The sequence below is a fragment of the Dermacentor variabilis genome, chromosome 4, assembly GCF_050947875.1.
Source record: "Dermacentor variabilis isolate Ectoservices chromosome 4, ASM5094787v1, whole genome shotgun sequence".
NCBI lineage: Eukaryota > Metazoa > Arthropoda > Arachnida > Ixodida > Ixodidae > Dermacentor > Dermacentor variabilis.
In genome coordinates this window covers 82,059,330-82,078,798 of record NC_134571.1, presented here as the reverse complement: position 1 = coordinate 82,078,798, position 19,469 = coordinate 82,059,330, and the positions used below count along the sequence as shown (strand labels likewise).

At 46.1% G+C, this 19,469-nt stretch overlaps 1 protein-coding gene across 1 annotated transcript in view; it reads left to right on the top strand.

Moving 5' to 3' along the window:
* The first annotated feature begins 11,923 nt into the window (after positions 1 to 11,923).
* Positions 11,924 to 19,469, top strand: part of LOC142578253 (dachshund homolog 1-like) — a 43,714-nt gene continuing 36,168 nt past the window's right edge. The window contains exons 1-2 of the mRNA XM_075687653.1: positions 11,924 to 12,262; positions 16,635 to 16,843. Of these exons, the coding sequence (XP_075543768.1) occupies positions 11,924 to 12,262; positions 16,635 to 16,843 (548 nt within the window). The remainder of the gene's footprint in view (positions 12,263 to 16,634; positions 16,844 to 19,469) is intronic.

The following is a 19,469-nucleotide window of genomic DNA, read 5'->3' as shown; positions in this document are numbered from 1 at the left end:
CAGAGCTAATTTCGCAAATCTTGGGATAGATGCCGCACTTCTTGTGGGGGAGGCCAGAACACCAAGACGCAGAATAAAACTCGGGCAGGACTGCAACGCAAAGGTGAGGTGCCTAGTACCTCACTTACTTAGGGAAATGTTCAGCCAGACTGAATGGTAACGTTTTGTTCAAGTGACCTGATTTTTCTTTCGCTGAGTTTGTGACGCCTTAGGACATTTAGGCCTTAGGCCTTAGGACGCCTTAGGCCTTAGGACCATTTTGCACAACTTATCTAAACTTACTAACCGACCAAAAGGTAACCTCGCCATGATAACACAAAAAAAAAACGAAAATAAGAATGATACCCCAAGATTGTCTGAGTAATTTATTTGAATAAAATTGAAAGTGCTGGCAACTATTGTGTCGCCGGCTTCTTCACAAACAGTAAATTGTTCGATCATAAAAAATGATAAACGGAGGTGGTATGAAAGATGTTCTGGAAATGAAGCGCATTTCATAAACAGGCTTGAACAGTCAGTATATATCTTTAAAAAAGCAATAAAATAGCCCATTTTGCACTTTCAGTAATTGACTCGAATGAATCAATCCAGTCAACAGAATAACTTAAAATAAATAAATAAATAAATAAATACACAAGGACATGCTAGGTATCACACAGATACAATATCGCTTTCAGTAAAGGTTAATAAAGCTTTTAGAGCTGATCGCTTTAGAGACGCGTTATACTCCAAGCAACTTTTCTATGATGAAACATCTATGCTGATTCGACGCGTATCATTTTCATCAGAAGGACGTGCAAACGCTACTGCGCTTCTTGAGATCAACCGGCATGTGTGAACGCCAGCAATCGGAACGCCTTTCCTGTTGTCTGTTCCTGTTATTTTTTTTCTGTTTATTTTTTTCTCTCGCTCTTTGCCCTCTTTCCAGCCTCTAAGTCCCCCACTTCAGTGCAGGGCAATAAACCGGAAACTCGCCTCTGGTTAAGCTCCCTGCCTTTCCTCTCCCTACATATATGCTGAAAAGTGACCATCGAGGTAATTCATTGCTGTACTTAAAGCGCATGTTTGCTGTTGAAACTTAGGAGGGATTATGAGAATGCGATCTATGTTCTACCATGGATGACCCCACGTGCAACAATGCATAGCCGTATGACGTATTGATAAATAATGCTACCAGTACACGCCACTTCGAACCTGAGACGATGAATCGGAGAGTCTGTGTCACGGCCAGCACCAGCAAATATCGGAAACTGCAGACCCCAGTCTGCAGTTTCCGATATTTTCTGGTGCTGGCCGTGACACTGGGGTCAGATTTATACAGAAAACTAAATACTGTACAGAAGTCTGAAGTTCAGGCTGTCACCTGGAGTGGAATGGTGCGGGCTGGGGGTTTTATTTTTATTAATTTACATGTCTCAATATAAAGAAAAGTCACCTGGAGGGGTTTGGAACTTTCAAGAATTTTATATAAGGCGTCACAGCGTATGACGCAAACAGTTCCCCGTGACGTGGACGCGCTGATTCTATGTCACAAGAAATGTACACCTCCAAAGTTAGCTCGTTGTACTGCTTGTCCCTATAAAAAAAATTGTATTGCTTGAGTTTGCTTCAAATTATGCATACTAGGATTAGCACACCAGTAGGCTAGCTGTTCTGTGAATGGTTTGAATATCTTCTTGCGACATCGTCTCCCTAGCCGCCCACGTTTCATCATTATCCAATCACTGGACTCCAGGAAACAAGATCAAAAATTATTTTGTTCCTTTGGGTAAGTCCCGCTTGTGTGCCTAAACGCACGCAGAGGAATTCCGAGCACTAATAAGGAAAAAAAGCAGGGTTGAAGCATACCGCGTGCGTAAGACGGGAAAACAAAACGGGACGTTCTGAGCAAAAACAAACGGAAGCAAAACGCGAGCGGTAATTTAGAAACTCTGCTCGAGTAAAACTATTGAAACTGCGACTGGGCCAGCGCGTCTGCTAATCACTGCAAAACAGCCACGTCGAGACATTCACCTCCAACAAAGCTATCGGTAAGATGGCTCAGGAAATATCGGTAAATGACGTTGCTCCATTATCGACAGGCGGTGCTCTCACGGACGGTGCCCGTCAAAGGGACGCTTAGCGCTTGGTTGAGCAAGCACAAACCATCGCGTACCCCAGCCGACGGGAGCCTGACGCCTACACGCGCGCTTCGGAAAGTTGAGTGCAGTGCATGCGAGACTGTAGAAGTGGCTTGTCCAATCGGGAGAGGAAGGTAGGGAGCAGATTTGATCATTATCTTACTGAACAAACGTGCGCTGCCTGTTTTTTTAACTTTTGCGCTATCATTGTGACGTTTGAATGTGTACAAACACAAGGTGACGCCGAATATTTCGTTTCGCTTGGGTTTCCGAAAATCAGCGCCGTGGATTTTGTACATAAAATACAAAAAAATGTGCTGTCGAAAATCAATGCGTTCCTACTTTGCACTTACGCTCACTTGAGGATGCATGCCCCGTAACGGGCAAACGCAGAATTCACTGCACGATCGTCGAGAATCACACAGCAGCGTCACCACGTGTGCGCGGTACGCGACTAACTCGTGCGCAAGCAAGAGCCAGAATAAAGAAAGCCCAGTGCACCTATCTGTTATTTAAGGGCATCTAAAAATGGGCTGGCGCCACGTAAGCACTTCAGGCTAGTCTACATTCGCCGCAAGAGAAGCATTAAAAAAAGAAAAAGAAAGGAACACTGCTAGCCAGGGGCATCGAAGAGGTGAGTTTTGCGATTCCCGATTCTGTATCTGTATTTACAAATTATCTTGCAGTTGTTATTAGGGTGCCCAAGCGCAGAAATATTCTACCTGGCGCGGAAGTTGAAGGACGATGCAAGCTCGCGCCACAGGCTTGGCCACCACTGCGTCGAATTAATGAGAGACAGCTCATGAGAGCACTTTGAGCCACGAGGTGCTGGCTGAAACAGAGGCAGAAAAAAAGAAAGAATAAATGAAAGTTTGCGTAGTGTAGGAAGAGAAAGAAAAAAAAGTTACACATATAACGAGATGCTCAATCATAAGGCTGTGCTGGGTGTGATCACAGGAGTGCAGCGGAGAACGTTACCTTTGCGCAGTCTATATAGGGACACGAATAACGAACGTGTCAATAGGAGGGACTCAAGGAGGGTGAACAAACCTTAATCTAACGGCCTCATTCACAGTAATTTCCGGTTTAAGAGCGGAGAGAAAGACCCGAGAGGCCTTCGAGCAGATTGATTTCCAAAAGCCGGTGTTCGGACATTGGGGATAATTAACGTTACAGTTGCACCGTCTATAGAATTCGTCGGGCCGCACTTGCTTGACGGCAAGAAACGAGGTTCGGGACGCTGTTCACATCTCGGTCGCTGGCTTGCGCCTGTCTCCCGAGCTCTCTTTGGTCAAACACGATACCTCATCTCCGGACGACGTGGGGATGTAAAAACCACGAGAGAGCGCGGCTTCTTACGCATTAAAGATATGTTTGAAATTTCAGAAACGTTTACTTTAGGCACAGCGTTTTCGTTTTCTTGGTCAGGCAGTTAGTTTTATACACGCCGGCATTGAAACCGTCAGTCTTGTGACTCGAACACTACCATATTTTCGTGTTACTTAAGCTTTAAGCGTAGCAGTGTGAACCTATTTAGAGTTAGTCCCTCTAATGAAGTGGTGAGGGATGGCTGACGGCTAGCTATAGCTCCGTGATACAACAACCGTGGCAGCGTTATGTTTGTGCGAGAATAAGGTGGCTGATTAAGTTTATTACTAAACAAGGGGCATATTTGCCTACAAATCGAGCTGCCTGGGTGATGCGTCCGCGATGTAGCTTCAAAGTTTGTTTGCTAACACCAGGCATCATGAAGCAGGCATCATGAAGAACATTAACTGGCGTCAGCGGTTTACGCTTTACATCGTTACAATGAAAGAGATGACTACATAAAAAAATTCAGTTGTTGATTTCAGTTTACCATTTTTATTTACTTTCTCTACAAAAAAAAAGGAGCAAGTGCCTAATTAAGAGCGTGAGGTCTGATGGAGGATCTCGCTTTTGTTAACATTCTGCATGCAGCTGCAAATACACTTGATATAGGTCGTTTGATATATATTTTTCATACATTCCACGCCAAACCTTTTATATGCACGTTGCACAGAATAACATTCATTGGAAGGTGCGCACGTATTTTACGGACTTCAAGCGCCACACGAATCGATACATACCCTTCAGAGATGCAACAAGAGCTTTCTTTCTTTTTTTTTCCACCAAGAAAGCTCAGGGAGCATTGTTTACTTGCAGGAAATGTTGTTATTTAGCAGAAATACGTTTGTAGTGCCTAAATTGAGGTGCAAAAAAGCAATCTTCAGTTCAATAATACCTAATAACCGATATATGTCATAGTCAGAGTCTTGAAGTCAATATATTCGTTGTGGTGAGGAATTTTCGTCGTTCGCGTAATAGACACTGTGATAAGTAACTATAGCCGGGTGCAACTTGAGAAGACAGCGGCATTTGCCCCCTCAAAGGGGGATGCACACGAGCCTCCACCAATGGGCGCGCACTTTAGACTTACGTCATGCTCCGGACGGCCTTTGAGCCCGTCGACGGAGAATATGGCAGCCCGCGCTTCGAGCTGGGCCCAGTCGTGTCAGCAGGACTATTTCTTCAGTCGCGGTGGCAATCGGCTGCCACGCTTCGGCCATCTGGGCGGGGCCTCTCCTCTCTTCGTAAGTCGTACTCGACTACAGGTGCGTTAATGCGAACCCAATTGATCTTAATATGTAACAGGAATCTATAGCGGCATGTCTGGCTGGCTCGAAACAATGAGTGCATTTTGAAGACGTTGTATGTCAGTACGGGTTTATCTATACAATAGGATCATTTTTTCGTAATTATTTGTGGTATTTGTTCCGCAAGTGATTTCACAATAATTAAGTTTCCACAAAATGTAGCGTCACATTGCTTTCTTGTGCCATGAGGGAACATTATGTTATCATTTGTGTTCATGCAACCTACACTTTTACTCAGCTGATTGGTTAGCTTATTGCCACGAGTATTCAATTATTTATTTATTTATTTATTTATTTATTTATTTAGAAAACACTTTAGATGCTCTGCATAAGGCATTCAGTAAGGGGGCATCATTGTAATAAGCAGTAAGCGAGCAATGGAGGCAAAAGTACGAAACGAGAACTTCAATACTTACGTACGATTATACAACGTTAACGGAGTACATGCGCGGATGTGGATATGCCCCACAGAAGAGTAGTTGCAATAAAATATCTACAAAACGAAACCAAAAAGGGCACCCTCCCATACAAAATTACAAATAATAAAGAACAATTATGGGGTTTTGCGTGCCAAAACCACTCTCTCATTATGAGGCGCGCGCATGTGAAAATAAATACACGAGGCGAAGAGCACGCGCACGTGAAAAGCACGCACAGGTGATCGCGCAACGTTTCACGATCTGTCGCGGAAACAACTTCATCGGGAAGACCATTCCGATTACATATGGCACGAGGCAGAGCAGATAAATTAAAGGCACGTGTCCTTCCGAAAGTGCGCTTGAAGTCCAGTTGATTACGTGATCGTAATGACATGCGTTCGGAGGTTTCAAGGGGCAGCGTTCAAGGTCTATCGGCGTCAACGTATTTGTCAAATATAGACACGGCAGAGCGATCGTGCTACGAGTTTGCCAACATAGAAAAAAAGTACTTCGATTAATTTGTGTTATACCAGAGTTGGGATTATAGTTGCGGGAAATATACCGGGCAACTCCGTCCTGTATGCACTCAAGCATGCTAGCTAGGTGTACTTGATAAGGGGGGCATATAGACGACACGAATTCCACCTGTGGGGGCACAAATGTTCAGGTATGCTAAAGAACCAAGTATTTTCGATGCGATAAGCGCAGATGGTGGCGACGTCGGAAAACCGAGAAAAAGGTTAACTGTAAGATTGACGGCCAAGGTATCTGTAGGATGTGGTAGGGGACACAGCCACGTTATTTAAGCTGTAGGAAAATGTGGAACTAGTATGCTAACGAGAGGACGAAAGTATTTTGCATTTGGATTAGCTCACAAGCACATTCCAGGTATTGCACCAATTGTCAAAGTTGTCAACGTCATGTTGGAAGGTTGTATGGTCATTAGTAGAATAAATTCCCTGATAAACAACGCAGTCGTGAGCAAAATTTTTGCATGTGAGATGGAACTTTGGCAGGTGAATTGTCGATGTCTACTAGAAAAAGTATATATCTTAAGACACCTGGGGGTACGCCAAATGTGACGTCAAAAACAGAAGAGAAACAGTTGTTAAGGACAGTGAATTCACGGCCAAGAGTTAAACAGTTCCGAAGCCATGATAGTGTTAGTAAGTCATAGTTCCAGATCATTTAGAAATTAGAGAGAGCGCGCTACTCGCCGTGCCACTCTCTCCCACCCGGCGGCGCTACACGTGCTTTCCACTCTGTCAAAACACACCGAAAACACGCCCAAACCTGTTCTGGATGATTGTTAGGAGCCTCTCTCTTGTAACGGGGTAGTAGGTTGTGCCATCAAGATCAATTCTTGCGTCAATCTCTCAAATTTTGCCGCTCTTTAAACCGAACATTCGCTCTCAAATGAGGCAGTGAATTGAAACCGAAGTAGAGCTCGCTGTGCTCTCAGTCTACGGTAAATAATAGAACTGGCCGGAGGAGGGGCCTTGAGGGACACCTGACGTTACTGGGCAGGAGTCAGAGCTGCGGTTGTTAATGACAACGATTGGGGACGGTTAGTCAGGAATTCTGTGATCCGTGTAAAAATGTCAGGATGTATACGTTCAAGTGACTAAGCTTTAGTATTAGTCATTGGTGTGAAATTTTATCAAACTCCTTTGCAAAAGCTAGAAAGTTGGCCTCCGTCTGCAGGTAACGATCGTGATTAGTATGTGAGTCGTGCAGAAAGTCGTACAGTTGTGTTTCGCACGAAAACCTCTTTCGAAATTCATGATGTGAATAATTAAAGAACTGGAGCGAGTACAGCAAATTCTTGATGTGGGAATAGCTGACGTGTTCCATGATCTAGCAAGGCAGGCTTGTCAAAGAGATGGAAGGTGTTTTGTAGATAAGAACGAGCTTTCCTATTCCCCCTTCTAATTCCTCAGGCATGCAGGTAGTAGCATGGAACCGTGAGTATAACAAAAATAGACAAGCAGCTGAAATCCATTCGGTAATTAAAAAAAGAAATTTGAGGTAATATTGTTTATCCCAGGTGAGGACGACAGCTTATTATTTTCAAGCTGGGATGATATACCGTAAATATAGAGCACAATTTACAACATTGTTGGATAAATGGGAGGAGACGGCAAATAAATGACGCATAATATTCTACGCCAGAAACAGACGAGAAAATAACGTTAAACATATTAGCATATTCAACGTTAGTCAAAAACCCGTTAGATTCGTTAGTGAGACTTATGCTACGCGTGCTGTGAAGATTAGTTACCTCCCAAAACTTCCTACGGTTATTTTCTAATGGTTTAGGCAGATGAACATGAAAGAACGTATATTTTTCCCAACGAATTGCTGCAAAGTAAGCTCTATCAGCGACATAGCGTTTTTCCCGGGCTTGCGCATATGCTTTCCGGTTTACTGCCCGAAAAAGACATTTCTTTTTATTTTCTAATCTTTTGGAGACTTAGTAGACTATGGCTTCTGAACGCTCGCACGAAAGGTAATTTTAAAAATGCACTTACTAAATCTTTATTTTGCTTTTGCATAGAATCCCATTATTATTAATGAAATGGTTCTTGAAGTTTGTTTCAAAAAGTGGAAGAAGCTTAATTAGCCATTTTGTTATCGCTACATAATCGTCTTTCGCTTAGAGACGAATAGTCTTTCTTTCTTCTTTTTTTTTTTTTGAAGTCTGGCGTGGCGCCGTCATCAAGCCAAATACAGTGTGAGTAACCTTGTGGTCACTGATTTCATTGAGGTAAGTAGGTAATTGATGAGATGCTTTCGGGATTGTTTGTTAGTATTAAATTCAAGGTGTTTGCCGATTCCTTAGTGATGCTTGTTGGTTCTGACGCTATTAGCGTGAGGTTAGAAATAAGGCAAACTTCAATAAAATTAGTTGCTTGAGGTATTTTCCTTCCTTTAGAAGTCAAAACATGGGAAGGCAGGAGACTTCCGAGCCGGCTATGCCAAAATTTCAAATTTGTTACTCAAGCAACAATAAAAAGAATAAAAAGAGCAGAAGGTATTATAAAAAAGCACGATATACACATGAACACAAGCGCACAAGAATTGTCTCATCTAAGGGAACCAGCACACAAGCACAGTCTAGTAAATATATGATGGTCACTCGTCACATAGGAGTGTAGGAAACAACACAAGTGTCTTCATACATACGTAAGGATACCACGACTAGGATATAACCCCGTTAAAAAAAGCACATTGTAGGAGACAAAACAGTAATGTCGCTTATGTAATGTAAACAGTAATGGCCTGAATAATCGCGAAGGGCACTCACGGCACGCATCTGCTTACCAGGCCATGACCACTGTCCAAGCACTTTGCTTAATGTAAGAGTACATCTGTCAAAGTTGTTTAAGCGACCACACAGGCGAAACCACTTTTGCTCACAACGAAGACATTCTATGATAATATGCTCCACCGAAACATCTTAGTAATCCCAGTAACTACAACATACTTTTCGCATCAAAAGACGAACGTCACCACATTGCAGTTGCTTATGTATTGCTTACTAAGGAAACCTGGAAGAATATGCGCATTAGGATGCACTGTAGCAAGCTGGCTTAAGGATATTAATAAGTTTATATGGAAAGTCTGGGTTATGCTGGTGGTCTATAACATACGCACCACCGGAGTGTTTCTTGTTTTGCGCGAAATAATATCCATCATATTTTTAACTCAGACTCAACGTTAATAGCACAACATGACAGTTGCTGGTTCGCAGCGATGAGAACGCCTGCCTTTTGCAAGCCTTTGAGGTCGTCCCGATATGTAGGGTGTCCCAGCTAATGTTAGGCAAGCTGTTCAACGAATAAAAAAAAGGTTACGGAAACAAGGTGAAAGGTACGCTTTTGAGACTTGTGGTGTTTGGTTGTCAGAACTCTGACGACCGAACACCGTAGGTCTTACAACTGCATCTGTATAACTATCTTGCAGATTGTTCTAGAAAAACTGGCCACCCTGTATACGCAATGCCTCATGACCTCGAGCGTACCGGAATCTTGGAAGAAATGTGTGGAGTATAACCGACCCTTATATATTGCTTTCATTGATTACGAGAAAGCGTTTGATTCAGTCGAAACCTCAGCAGTCATGGAGGCATTACGGAATCAGGGTGTAGACGAGTCGTATGTAAGAATACTGAAAGATATTTATAGCGGCTCCACAGTCACCGTAGTCCTCCATAAAGAAAGCAACAAAATCCCAATAAAGAAAGGCGTCAGGCAGGGAGATATGATCTCTCTAATGCTACTCACAGCGTGTCTACAGGAGGTATTCAGAGACCTGGATTGGAAAGAATTGGGGATAGGAGTTAATGGAGAATACCTTAGTAACTTGCGATTCGCTGATGGTATTGCCTTGCTCAGTAACTCAGGGGACTAATTGCAATGCATGCTGACTGACCTGGAGAGGCAAAGCAGAAGGGTGGGTCTAAAAATTAATCTACAGAAAACTAAAGTAATGTTTAACAGTATCGGAAGAGAACAGCAGTTTACGATAGGTAGCAAGGCACTGGACATGGTAAGGGAATACATCTACTTAGGGCAGGTAGTGACCGCGGATCCAGATCATGAGACTGAAATAATCAGAAGAATAAGAATGGGCTTGGGTGCGTTTGGTAGGCATTCTCAGATCATGAACAGCAGGTTGCCATTATCCCTCAAGAGAAAAAGCGTATAACAGCTGTGTCTTACCAGTACTCACATACGGGGCAGAAACATGGAGGCTTACGAAAAGGGTTCTACTTAAATTGAGGACGACGTAACGATATGGAAAGAAGAATGATGGGTGTAAGGTTAAGGGATAAGGAAAGAGCAGATTGGGTGAGGGAACAAACGCGAGTTAATGACATCTTAGTTGAAATCAAGAAAAAGAAATGTACATGGGCAGGACATGTAATGAGGAGGGAAGATAACCGATGGTCATTAAGAGTTACGGGCTGGATTCCAAGGGAAGGGAAGCGTAGCAGGGGGCGGTAGAAAGTTAGGTGGGCGGACGAGATTAAGAAGGTTGCAGGGACAACATGGCCACAATTAGCACATGACGGGAGTAGTTGGAGAAGTATGGGAGAGACCTTTGCCCTGCGGTGGGCGTAACCAGGATGATGATGATGATGATGATCTTGCACCATCTCTTTAAATCGCTTTTTTTTTCATTGACGAGCTTGGCTAACGTTAGCTGGGGCAAGCGGTATAGTTCGGTGAGTCAGCAATAATTTCAGCGTCGCTGACGGTACTAGTCAGCCAGGTTTCTGTTAATAAACAAAGAATACGTGTGGACGACAAGACAAGATTGTACATGACCTCTGTCTTGCGCATAAAGCGGCGCCATTCGAAAAAAATAACGGAAAGAGAGTTGCTTTTGATGGGTGGTATTAGTTCCGTACGATGTTTTCGGATTACGACGTGATTGTTAGTCGATTTATTCTACTGTTCGCCACAATGCGTTAAATGCGTATCATTTTGATAAGATGAAAAGCATATTTACCCTCAGTGAAAATGATACAGATTTGTTTTGTGAATGCAAGAAGGTATTTTTGAGCATTCCGAACCGATAGAAAAATATTCGCCGGCAATAGACTTGGTTCCCTTCAATTTACTACCACTTGAAACATTGCCTTTTTAGTTTTATGAAAAGCGAAATTAACTATGGGTGGGTCGGCGTTGGATGGAATTGTATTTACCAAGAGGAAAGAAAGGGGGAAAGGGAAGAAGACGAGACATGAAAAATGTAATTTAGAACACATTCAATGCCACGCTGAATTTTTGAGCGTGAATATGCCATAACATGAGCGAAACTTCTTTGGTCCAACGTGCAAGCACGCAAAACGCTTCAAATTAGACACCAACTGCCTCTTGCTGCCATTTGCCTGTTGGATTAACTCTACATCAATTTTGTTGCAGGCAACCGCATGAGTGTGATTGAAACAAACATGAACTCCACACCACACGTGCATCATGGTAATTTCGGCCCTGAGCGCAGATACTCACACTTCCGCTTCGCCTTTATGTTTCCATCTTAGCGCACACGAACAGCTAAGAGGGGCAGTTCAGCCGGCCTCATTTCCGGGAGCAGCCGCCTCCTATCCAGCTCCTCGATACGGCCGCCCCGAATGAGAAAGATAACAGGGGGGGAGAGAAGAGGCACGCTCCAACATCTCGCCGTCATTCCGCGGCGGGACAGCCGCCCCTCAACTTTGCCGACGCTCTTCGAGAGAAAGGGCGGCAGACAGAAGAATCCCGATTGCGCGCGCGAATGACGACTGGTCGCTTTCCTTCTCTCCCAACGGACGGCTCTCGAACGGGACGGCCTGCGTCGCCGCTGCGGTACGACAACATCGGATTTCGTCTCTCCCTCTGCACCGGCGGAGCTCGAACTCTTGGACGGCGGAGCATCCCTGTCGCGGAAAGAGAGCGTTTCCCTCCCTTCCCTAACGAAGGCCCGCGCGGGACGGCGAGCATCCCTACCGAGAAGAGAAGGAAAGGGAACTGTGGGGGGGTTCCGGCGCGCCCCGCCCCCGGGCCGGCCCCACCGACGCGCGCACACGCGCGCGCGCAGCCAAGCCGCGGCTCCGAACCCCGGGCCCGCGCCGCCACACGCGTCGCCCGCCCGCCCGCCTCGAAGTTTCGCCGCGGTTGCCGCTGCTGCTGTTGCTGCGACTGTCGAGCGCTCGGCGCCGATGGAACCCGCGGGCCACGCCGCCGCCGCCGCTCCCGTGGACCTGTCGCGCTCTGCCGCGCCGGTGGGTCTGAGCGCGCCCGGTCTGAACGGCCCGGTTACCGCGGGGGTGCTAAACGCGCCATCACTGAGCGCGGGGCTGACGACGCCTCCTGGTTTGGCCGGTGCCGGATTGAGCCTGCTGCCGAGCCTGTACGGCCGTGCCGGAGGCGCGGGAGACTACGGTGTGCCGGCGAGCAGCGGAGGGGACGCGACCGAGTGCCGCCTGGTCGAGTACCGCGGCGAGCGAGTGGCGGCCTTCGTCCAGCGGAGCGGAGAGCTGCTCCTCTGCCTGCCACAGGCAAGCGATGCGGGTGTCACGTGAGAATCGCGTCAGCAGTCGGAGTAGACGATGAAAGAGCTAGCCACCGACCTAAGGGGACTCTACAAAACAACGCTCACCCAATTCCTACTTTCGAAATATCCATAATATTTCGTCAGCATACGTGCATCAGGGCCCAGAAAGTGCCACTGAAGATGAAAACAACCACCGCAAGGTTTTCTTGCACGGGACTACGCAGGATTATCACTGCTATATGGGGAAACAAGAAGATAAAAACAAGCATCTTGTTTTGTTCACGAATCGCAGAGTATGGCAGCCATTGCTCCTACAGGCCGTAAACGGCTGTTAAATAGCATAATGAGCTCCAAATGATGAGAGCGAGCGTAGTGACAGACGCGAAATATTAGTGCTCTGACGAAAGATTCTTTGTGCCAGATTGGCACTGCAGCAGAGGGCTTTCGTTTTAATTCTAAGACGTGTCAGCGTCATGAGGCGCCGACAATGAAGGAAACTACAGTCATAGGGAGGGCGAAGTGGCTCTATACTGAAGGTGGTGCATGTCATCCTCTAGTAAATGCTAGAGCGCAAGTCGGGCTCTACTGTTTGGTGAAGCACAGCTCTTCCAAGTACGGGTGGGGAGTGAGGATGAAAGAAGGGCAAGAACATGGGGCATAGAAATCATTATGCTCAAGAAGTCCTCTAATAAGTATGCAGGGTGTAAGTATAGCCTCAACGCCAGATACTACTTGACAAACACAAGATTTATTGTTTTCGTTCTCCCCCGCAAACCGCTACTTTCACAAGTCAATATACCTCAATATAAAGTTATTTTACTTGAAATTTCTCACCGCCATCACATCCCTGTCGTAAAGCGAATGCTGTAGCGATCCGAGCCGTGTTTTGCCGCAGTCGAGCAAAGCCCAAGGCACAAGTGGGAATAGATGTCCCAGAGACCGCCGGGGCAGTGAAATCAAAAACACAGGTGTGACTTCGTGGTATATTCAGCCGCTTCGATCAAGGCAACCTGACAAAATCGGAATGTACATAGCGTTCTGCAAGAAATGCTACTGATATAGCGCGCTCGGGAGCTATGATGGGCTGCTAGCCGAAGACGTGGGTTATATTACAAACGATATTAGAGATATTAAGGGAAAAGTGGGGCTGAGCAGGCCATGTAATGAGCAGCGCGGATAACCGGTTGACCATTCGTACAGCTTTTTTTCCTAGCCTCCCCCATGTCAAAGGGTAGAAAATATTAAATATACTAAAAATATTAAATATACAATGGGCACCAAAGGAAGGAAAGCGCAGTCAATGACAGCAGAAAATCAGGTGGGATGACGAAATTAGGAAATTTATAGGCGCAAGTTGGAATCAGCGCAAGAACGGGGTAATAGGAGATTGCTTGGAAGAGGCCTTCGTCCTGCATTGGACATAAAAATAGGGTGCTGCTGCTGCTGATGATGATATTGCAAGAGAAAACATAAGTGAACAGATAAATGCGGAATATTCTCTTTACTCTTAGGACGGTTGGGCTCATTGAATATGAATCGGAAATGACCTACCTTAAGGACACACGCCGTGCTACTTGTAAGGTGTTACTGTTCTTGATAATGTTTCGTTCTTTTGCTGAGTTTTAATGTGCACATAGGTACAACAAAACCATTGTAACAAAATAATTTCATGATTACATAACACTGAGCAAGCCTTAGTCCAATTTACATGCAGAATGGTCGCAAGTTATGCTGAAAGCCACGCTAAAGTCTCATTTGCAACTTCACACGTTTTCTCGTCTATTCGGACTCGTTCAGCTGACGCTGAAGCTTGAACTAAGCTGTTTCTCTTGTTGGGTATAGTTTTTCCACTAATTGTCATTACCACGAAGTATCCAATTAATCAATCAGTAAATCAATAAATCACTAAATCAATCGATCAACCAGTCAATCAATTAGCTTTACTCAGCGGCAAATACACTAACGAACCTTTCACCTACTCGAACGATGACCAGATTTTCTTCTATATATTCAAACACACCATTCACTCACTCTCTTTACTGGAAACGAGACGGATCGTACTTCCCACGCGGATAACAGGTACTTCTTAAGGCGAACGCCTTAATGGGATCATAACCCCGATGGACTGGAAAACGCGGCGAGCTATACATAAAGTCATGTGAGCTCGCCTCGCGCAGACACGCGCTCGTGCCACTGGTCGCGCGTTCGCAGTCGTCGTCTTCTTCCACAGCTGGCTCCGATGCCGCTCGTCCCACACACACAAAAAGGCAAAGTTAATTAAGACAGAATTAATTCGGGCACTCGAACCCACGACCTTCGGTGGGAGTCTAACCCTCGAGCTCCTGTGGAAGTCGAACCCACAACCGCTGGTGTTAAGGCGTAATTAAGGCAATTAATTATTGTATACTTCACTAAGGCACTTGAGCCCGCGACCCATAGTGAGAGTCGCATCCGCGACCTTTGGTAGGAGTCGAACCCAGGACCTTTGGCTTTAATTAGGGCGGAGTTAATTAAGGCAGTAATTAAGGCAGCGTCAAACAAGGCACTCGAACCCACGACCTTCGCTGGGAGAAGACAAGTAATGAGAAGTAACAACGCATTCGAATGAGAGTGAGTGAGTGAAGAAACTATTTCGAATCAGAACGATTTGCGTCCGGCGAGTTAGTGGGCTGGGGCACCCGCCGAGGTTACGGCCAAGAGTTTTTGCCTCTCGGCGGCTTCCTTGGCCCGCTGGACTGCCCAGAGTTGGTCTTCCAGGTTCGAGCTGAGCAACGCGGCCTGCCATCGCGCGCGGAGGCTGTCGATGGAGGCTTCGCCCTCATTGCCCTGTATTAGTCCCTGGCATTCCCACAGCACGTGTTCTCGCGTAGCTCTGGTGCCACACACTTTGCATCTATCTGTTGTGTATATGTCTGCATAAATAGCGTGCATTAGTATCGGACTCTTGTATGATTTGGTTTGTAGTTGTCGCCACTGGACAGCTTGCGATCTAGTGAGTTGTGGATGGGATGATGGATAAGTGCACCTTTGCATCTTGTAATGGTTGGTAATGTCGTTGAACCTGGTCATTCTGTCTTCTCATTCCCATACTTACGCGGGCCCTGTCGAGGGGTCTAAGTGCGTCGCACCTCGGAAAGCGAGTCCTCGAGCTACGTTGTGTGCCACCACGTTAGGGTTGTCCTCTCCCGTTGAGTCGGTGGTGCGGGCTGGTATCCACCGGATTTGGACGCATCTGTCTTCCCTTGTTGGTTTGCCTTTTCTGAGTATGTTTAGTGCCTCGGCTGTGATCCGGCCGTTCGCAAAGTTGCGTACTGGCGTCTGGGAATCGGTGATTATATTCTATGCGTTGCTTTGTGCTATGGCTAACGCTATAGCCACTTGCTCCGCCGTTTCGATGCGTGTCGAATGCGTGAGCATGTCAAGTAATTTAATGAATGTATCTTGAGCGCGCAGGCTTTCGCCTCCACCCTCTTTCGCGTATGCTAAAGTGAGTGAGATAACTTTCTTTTTAATCCGGCGATTGGGAATCCCGGGCCTGGGGCCACCCAGATGGCCACTGGGAGCTGTTGCTCGCGGTCGGCCTCCATGGCTGGCTGGACGGCCGCTAGCGTCTTGGAGTTCTGAGCTAAGCAACGTGGCCGACCACTGCGTCTGTAGATTTTTCTGTGAGACTGTCAAAGCGAGTTGTGACTCAATTTTTTTCACACCGGCTGTCTTGCAAGTGATGGATGTTAAAGCAAAAATCACGTAGGATGCATTAACAGGTCCGTGATTCCAGTGCGGGCATGGTCAGACGCGACGATACCGCGTGTGATTGCGTCGGAAAGGTGTTCACTGTGGTTGCCCATTTTAATTTCCAGTTCGTTCTTATTTCTTAGTCTTACCGTATCAGAACGGCCCATAAATCAACGCGCGGCTTTTGTGGATCTGAAGAAACCATCGAACACTAGCTTGCTGTACCTCTGTCCTGAATACCACGTCCAGTGCATGCTTTTACAGACCGCAATGAACCAGCTTGACTCCAGAACATTTACCGAGACGAAGATGCTTAGGCCGTGGCCACATCCATCACTGGCGTAGAGAGATATTCGTGCGCTGCTGCAGTTCTTGAAGTGCACTGGCTTCAATGATTGTTTGTAGTCCTGTGCATCCTTCCGCGTACGCCCCGTGCTCCCTCTCTCCGTTTTTTTATATGTTGCTAACCCCTACCACCAGGGTAGAGCAGATAACCAAGCAATCGTCTGACTGACCTCTTTCTCTCTCTCTTCTCTCCGTCGTTTTTTTTTTCAATCAGCCGTTGAGCAAGTGAAGGACGACGGGAAGGCCCACTCGCAACTGCTGCCGCTTGCCAACCCTCTTCTTCTGTCGTGCTGCAGGCGTTCGAGCTGTTCCTGAAGCACCTGGTGGGCGGCCTGCACACCGTGTACACCAAGCTCAAGAGGCTCGGCATCAGCCCCATCGTGTGCAACGTGGAGCAGGTGCGCATACTGCGGGGGCTGGGCGCAATCCAGCCCGGCGTCAACCGCTGCAAGCTGCTCGCGTGCAGGGACTTCGACGCCCTCTACCGAGACTGCACCACCGCAAGGTAGGCACGACGCACCTTGGAAAAGTTGTTCCGATGCATGCCAGAGCCCTCACGCCCAGTGAGCAGGGATCGAACTCACAAAGCTTTCTTCTCGTAAAGGTTGTTTGCTACTGACCGGTCGCGCTCGCTAATAGCATATCCAACGTTACGATCGGCTGGGATATCCTCTCGCGAGCAGTTCTAACAAAAGAACGTTTTTTTTGTGAATACAGGCCCAAATTCATGCCTTCGAAAACGCCAATCGGGCGTTGTGATATCTCATCCAACTTACAACTGAGCCTACTCACAAGGTTCTACATCAGCGTCTCGGTATTCGATTTGACAACGTCAGTATATGGATGAAAGGACATTAAATTTTAAAGCGAAGATTGTTTTGCTTTGCTTTGTTACCAAATAATTTATTTATTTTATTTATTTACAATATACTGCAGGCCCATGCGGGCCCAAGCAGGAGTGATAAAATTACGAAGGATAATCATGCATGCATTCAAAAGAAAACAAACAAAACGCTGACATCTCCGTTGCGAAATTGACAGATCAAAATTAATGAAATCAATCGAGTCAGTGTTGCTTAGGAATGATAATAGTAACTCGTTCCATTCTTCAATAGTACGGGGAACAAAGAAAATTTTGAAGGCATTAATTCTTGTTTGATAGGGAGTTAAGGATTCAGAGTGGCATTGTCCGGTTTGTCTCGTGGGTAATGGTCGGGCATGTGGAGCAGGAGAGATCGAGAGTTTGGCATTTTTGAGTAGAAAAAGAAATTTAATCATTAGAATTTTCCGCCGTAGTTGTAATGTCTGTATACAGTGATCCTGCATGATAGTTGTTGGTGAGTCAGTTATACGGTACTTATAAAAGATAGACCTAACTGCTTTCCGCTGAATCATTTCCAGTGCATTAATATTGTGTTTATTATGTGGATCCGAGATTCAGCCTGATGAGTGATTTGTATGCATGATGTTTAGTTTCTGGGGACGCTCGTTTTAGTTTACGACGCAGAATACAGAGTTTGCGAAATGATGCAGCACATACATTTGAGACATGAGAATTTCAACTCGGGTTGTTAGTTATTGTCACACACAAATATTTATATTCATTTACTTCGACGAGAGGATGAGTAGGAAACCTATAGGAAAACGCCCACCCACGTCTTTTTTTTTTTTTTTGTTATCTGCATGCATACTGTTTTTTCTTCATTCAGCTTCATGTCCCATTCCTTAAACCATGAATAAATGTTATGAAGGTTAGTATTCAAAAGTTCCTGATCCTCTTTGCAAGCAATTTCATGAAACAAAATGCAGTCGTCTGCGAACAAACGTATTTGTACTGGTTCAGTGATAGCGCTAACAATATCATTAATAAAAATAAAAAAATAAGAGTGGTCCCAGTACACCACCTTGTGGTACCCCGGAAGTAATTGGCAAACGACGTGAGTGGTGGGCATTAACATAAACCGACTGTTTGCTGTCTGCAAAGTAGGCAGAAATCCAGTTTATTATGAAAGAGGGGAGGCCAATGTATTTTAGCTTGAAGATTAACTTTTGATGTGAAACAAGGTCGAGCCCTTTTCGAAAATAAATAAAGAAAGATGACGTCCGTTTGACCAGACTTGTCGATAACGCTTGCAAAAGTGTGAATTACTGCGGTTAGTTGTGTGACCGTCGAACAGCCCTCCCTAAAACCATGTTGAAAAGAGGAAAGAACGTTGTTATCTGTTAAAAACTTGATTATGTAATTAGCGACAATCTGTTCAAACAACTTACAGCTCGGACCAATGTCGTCGCCTCAAAAAAGTTCTTACGCCTGCCATCACTCGAGCCGTACGCGTCGCCAATGGCGAACTGTTGCCGTCAGGGGTGTGTGCACTGCTCGCATAGGAATTGCTGGCCGCCAAGTTACAGTCCTGTTCATCGCGCTGATCAGTTGCCCTCATGACCTAATCTTCGGGCTCGACTTTCTGACGACGCATTCTGCCCTCATCGACTGTTCCACCGGTAAGCTGTGCCTCGAGCTTCCTCTTCTTTCCGACGTTCGCCCCGAACAACCGAACACCCTCTGCACTACAGCGTTTGTTCGCTTACCTCCAAAAGCCCTAACCTTCGTCGAATTGGCTTCAAAGGCAACAGTGCCTGATGGCGACTATGTCGTCGCACCTATTCGTGATGTCCTCCTGGCGCGCGACATCTCTGTGCCACACTCCGTCGTAGCCCTTGCCGCTAATCGGATGTGTCTCCCCGTTATCAATTTTGGCTTGACGAAGCAAGTGTTACCTAAAGGAATAGCGGTGGCCACGCTCCGGTCAGTGACAGCCGACCACGTCACTGCATTTGCAGCCGTCGCGTCTCCAGATCCTCCTGATTGCTTGCAGGATGCCTTGAACCTCGACGGCCCATCACGTCCCATGGTCGCTACGGACCTCGCGCCTGACCAAGCAGCCGCCCTATATCGCCTTTTGCTTTCCTACCGCGACATATTTGACACTGACAATCAACCATTTGGTCAGACGTCACTTGTTAAGCATCGGATAAACACTGGCGATGCTGTTCCCATTCACCGCCGACCGTATCGCGTGTCCACGGCAGACCGGCAAGTTATTCAGCAGGAAGTAAACAAGATGCTCGCC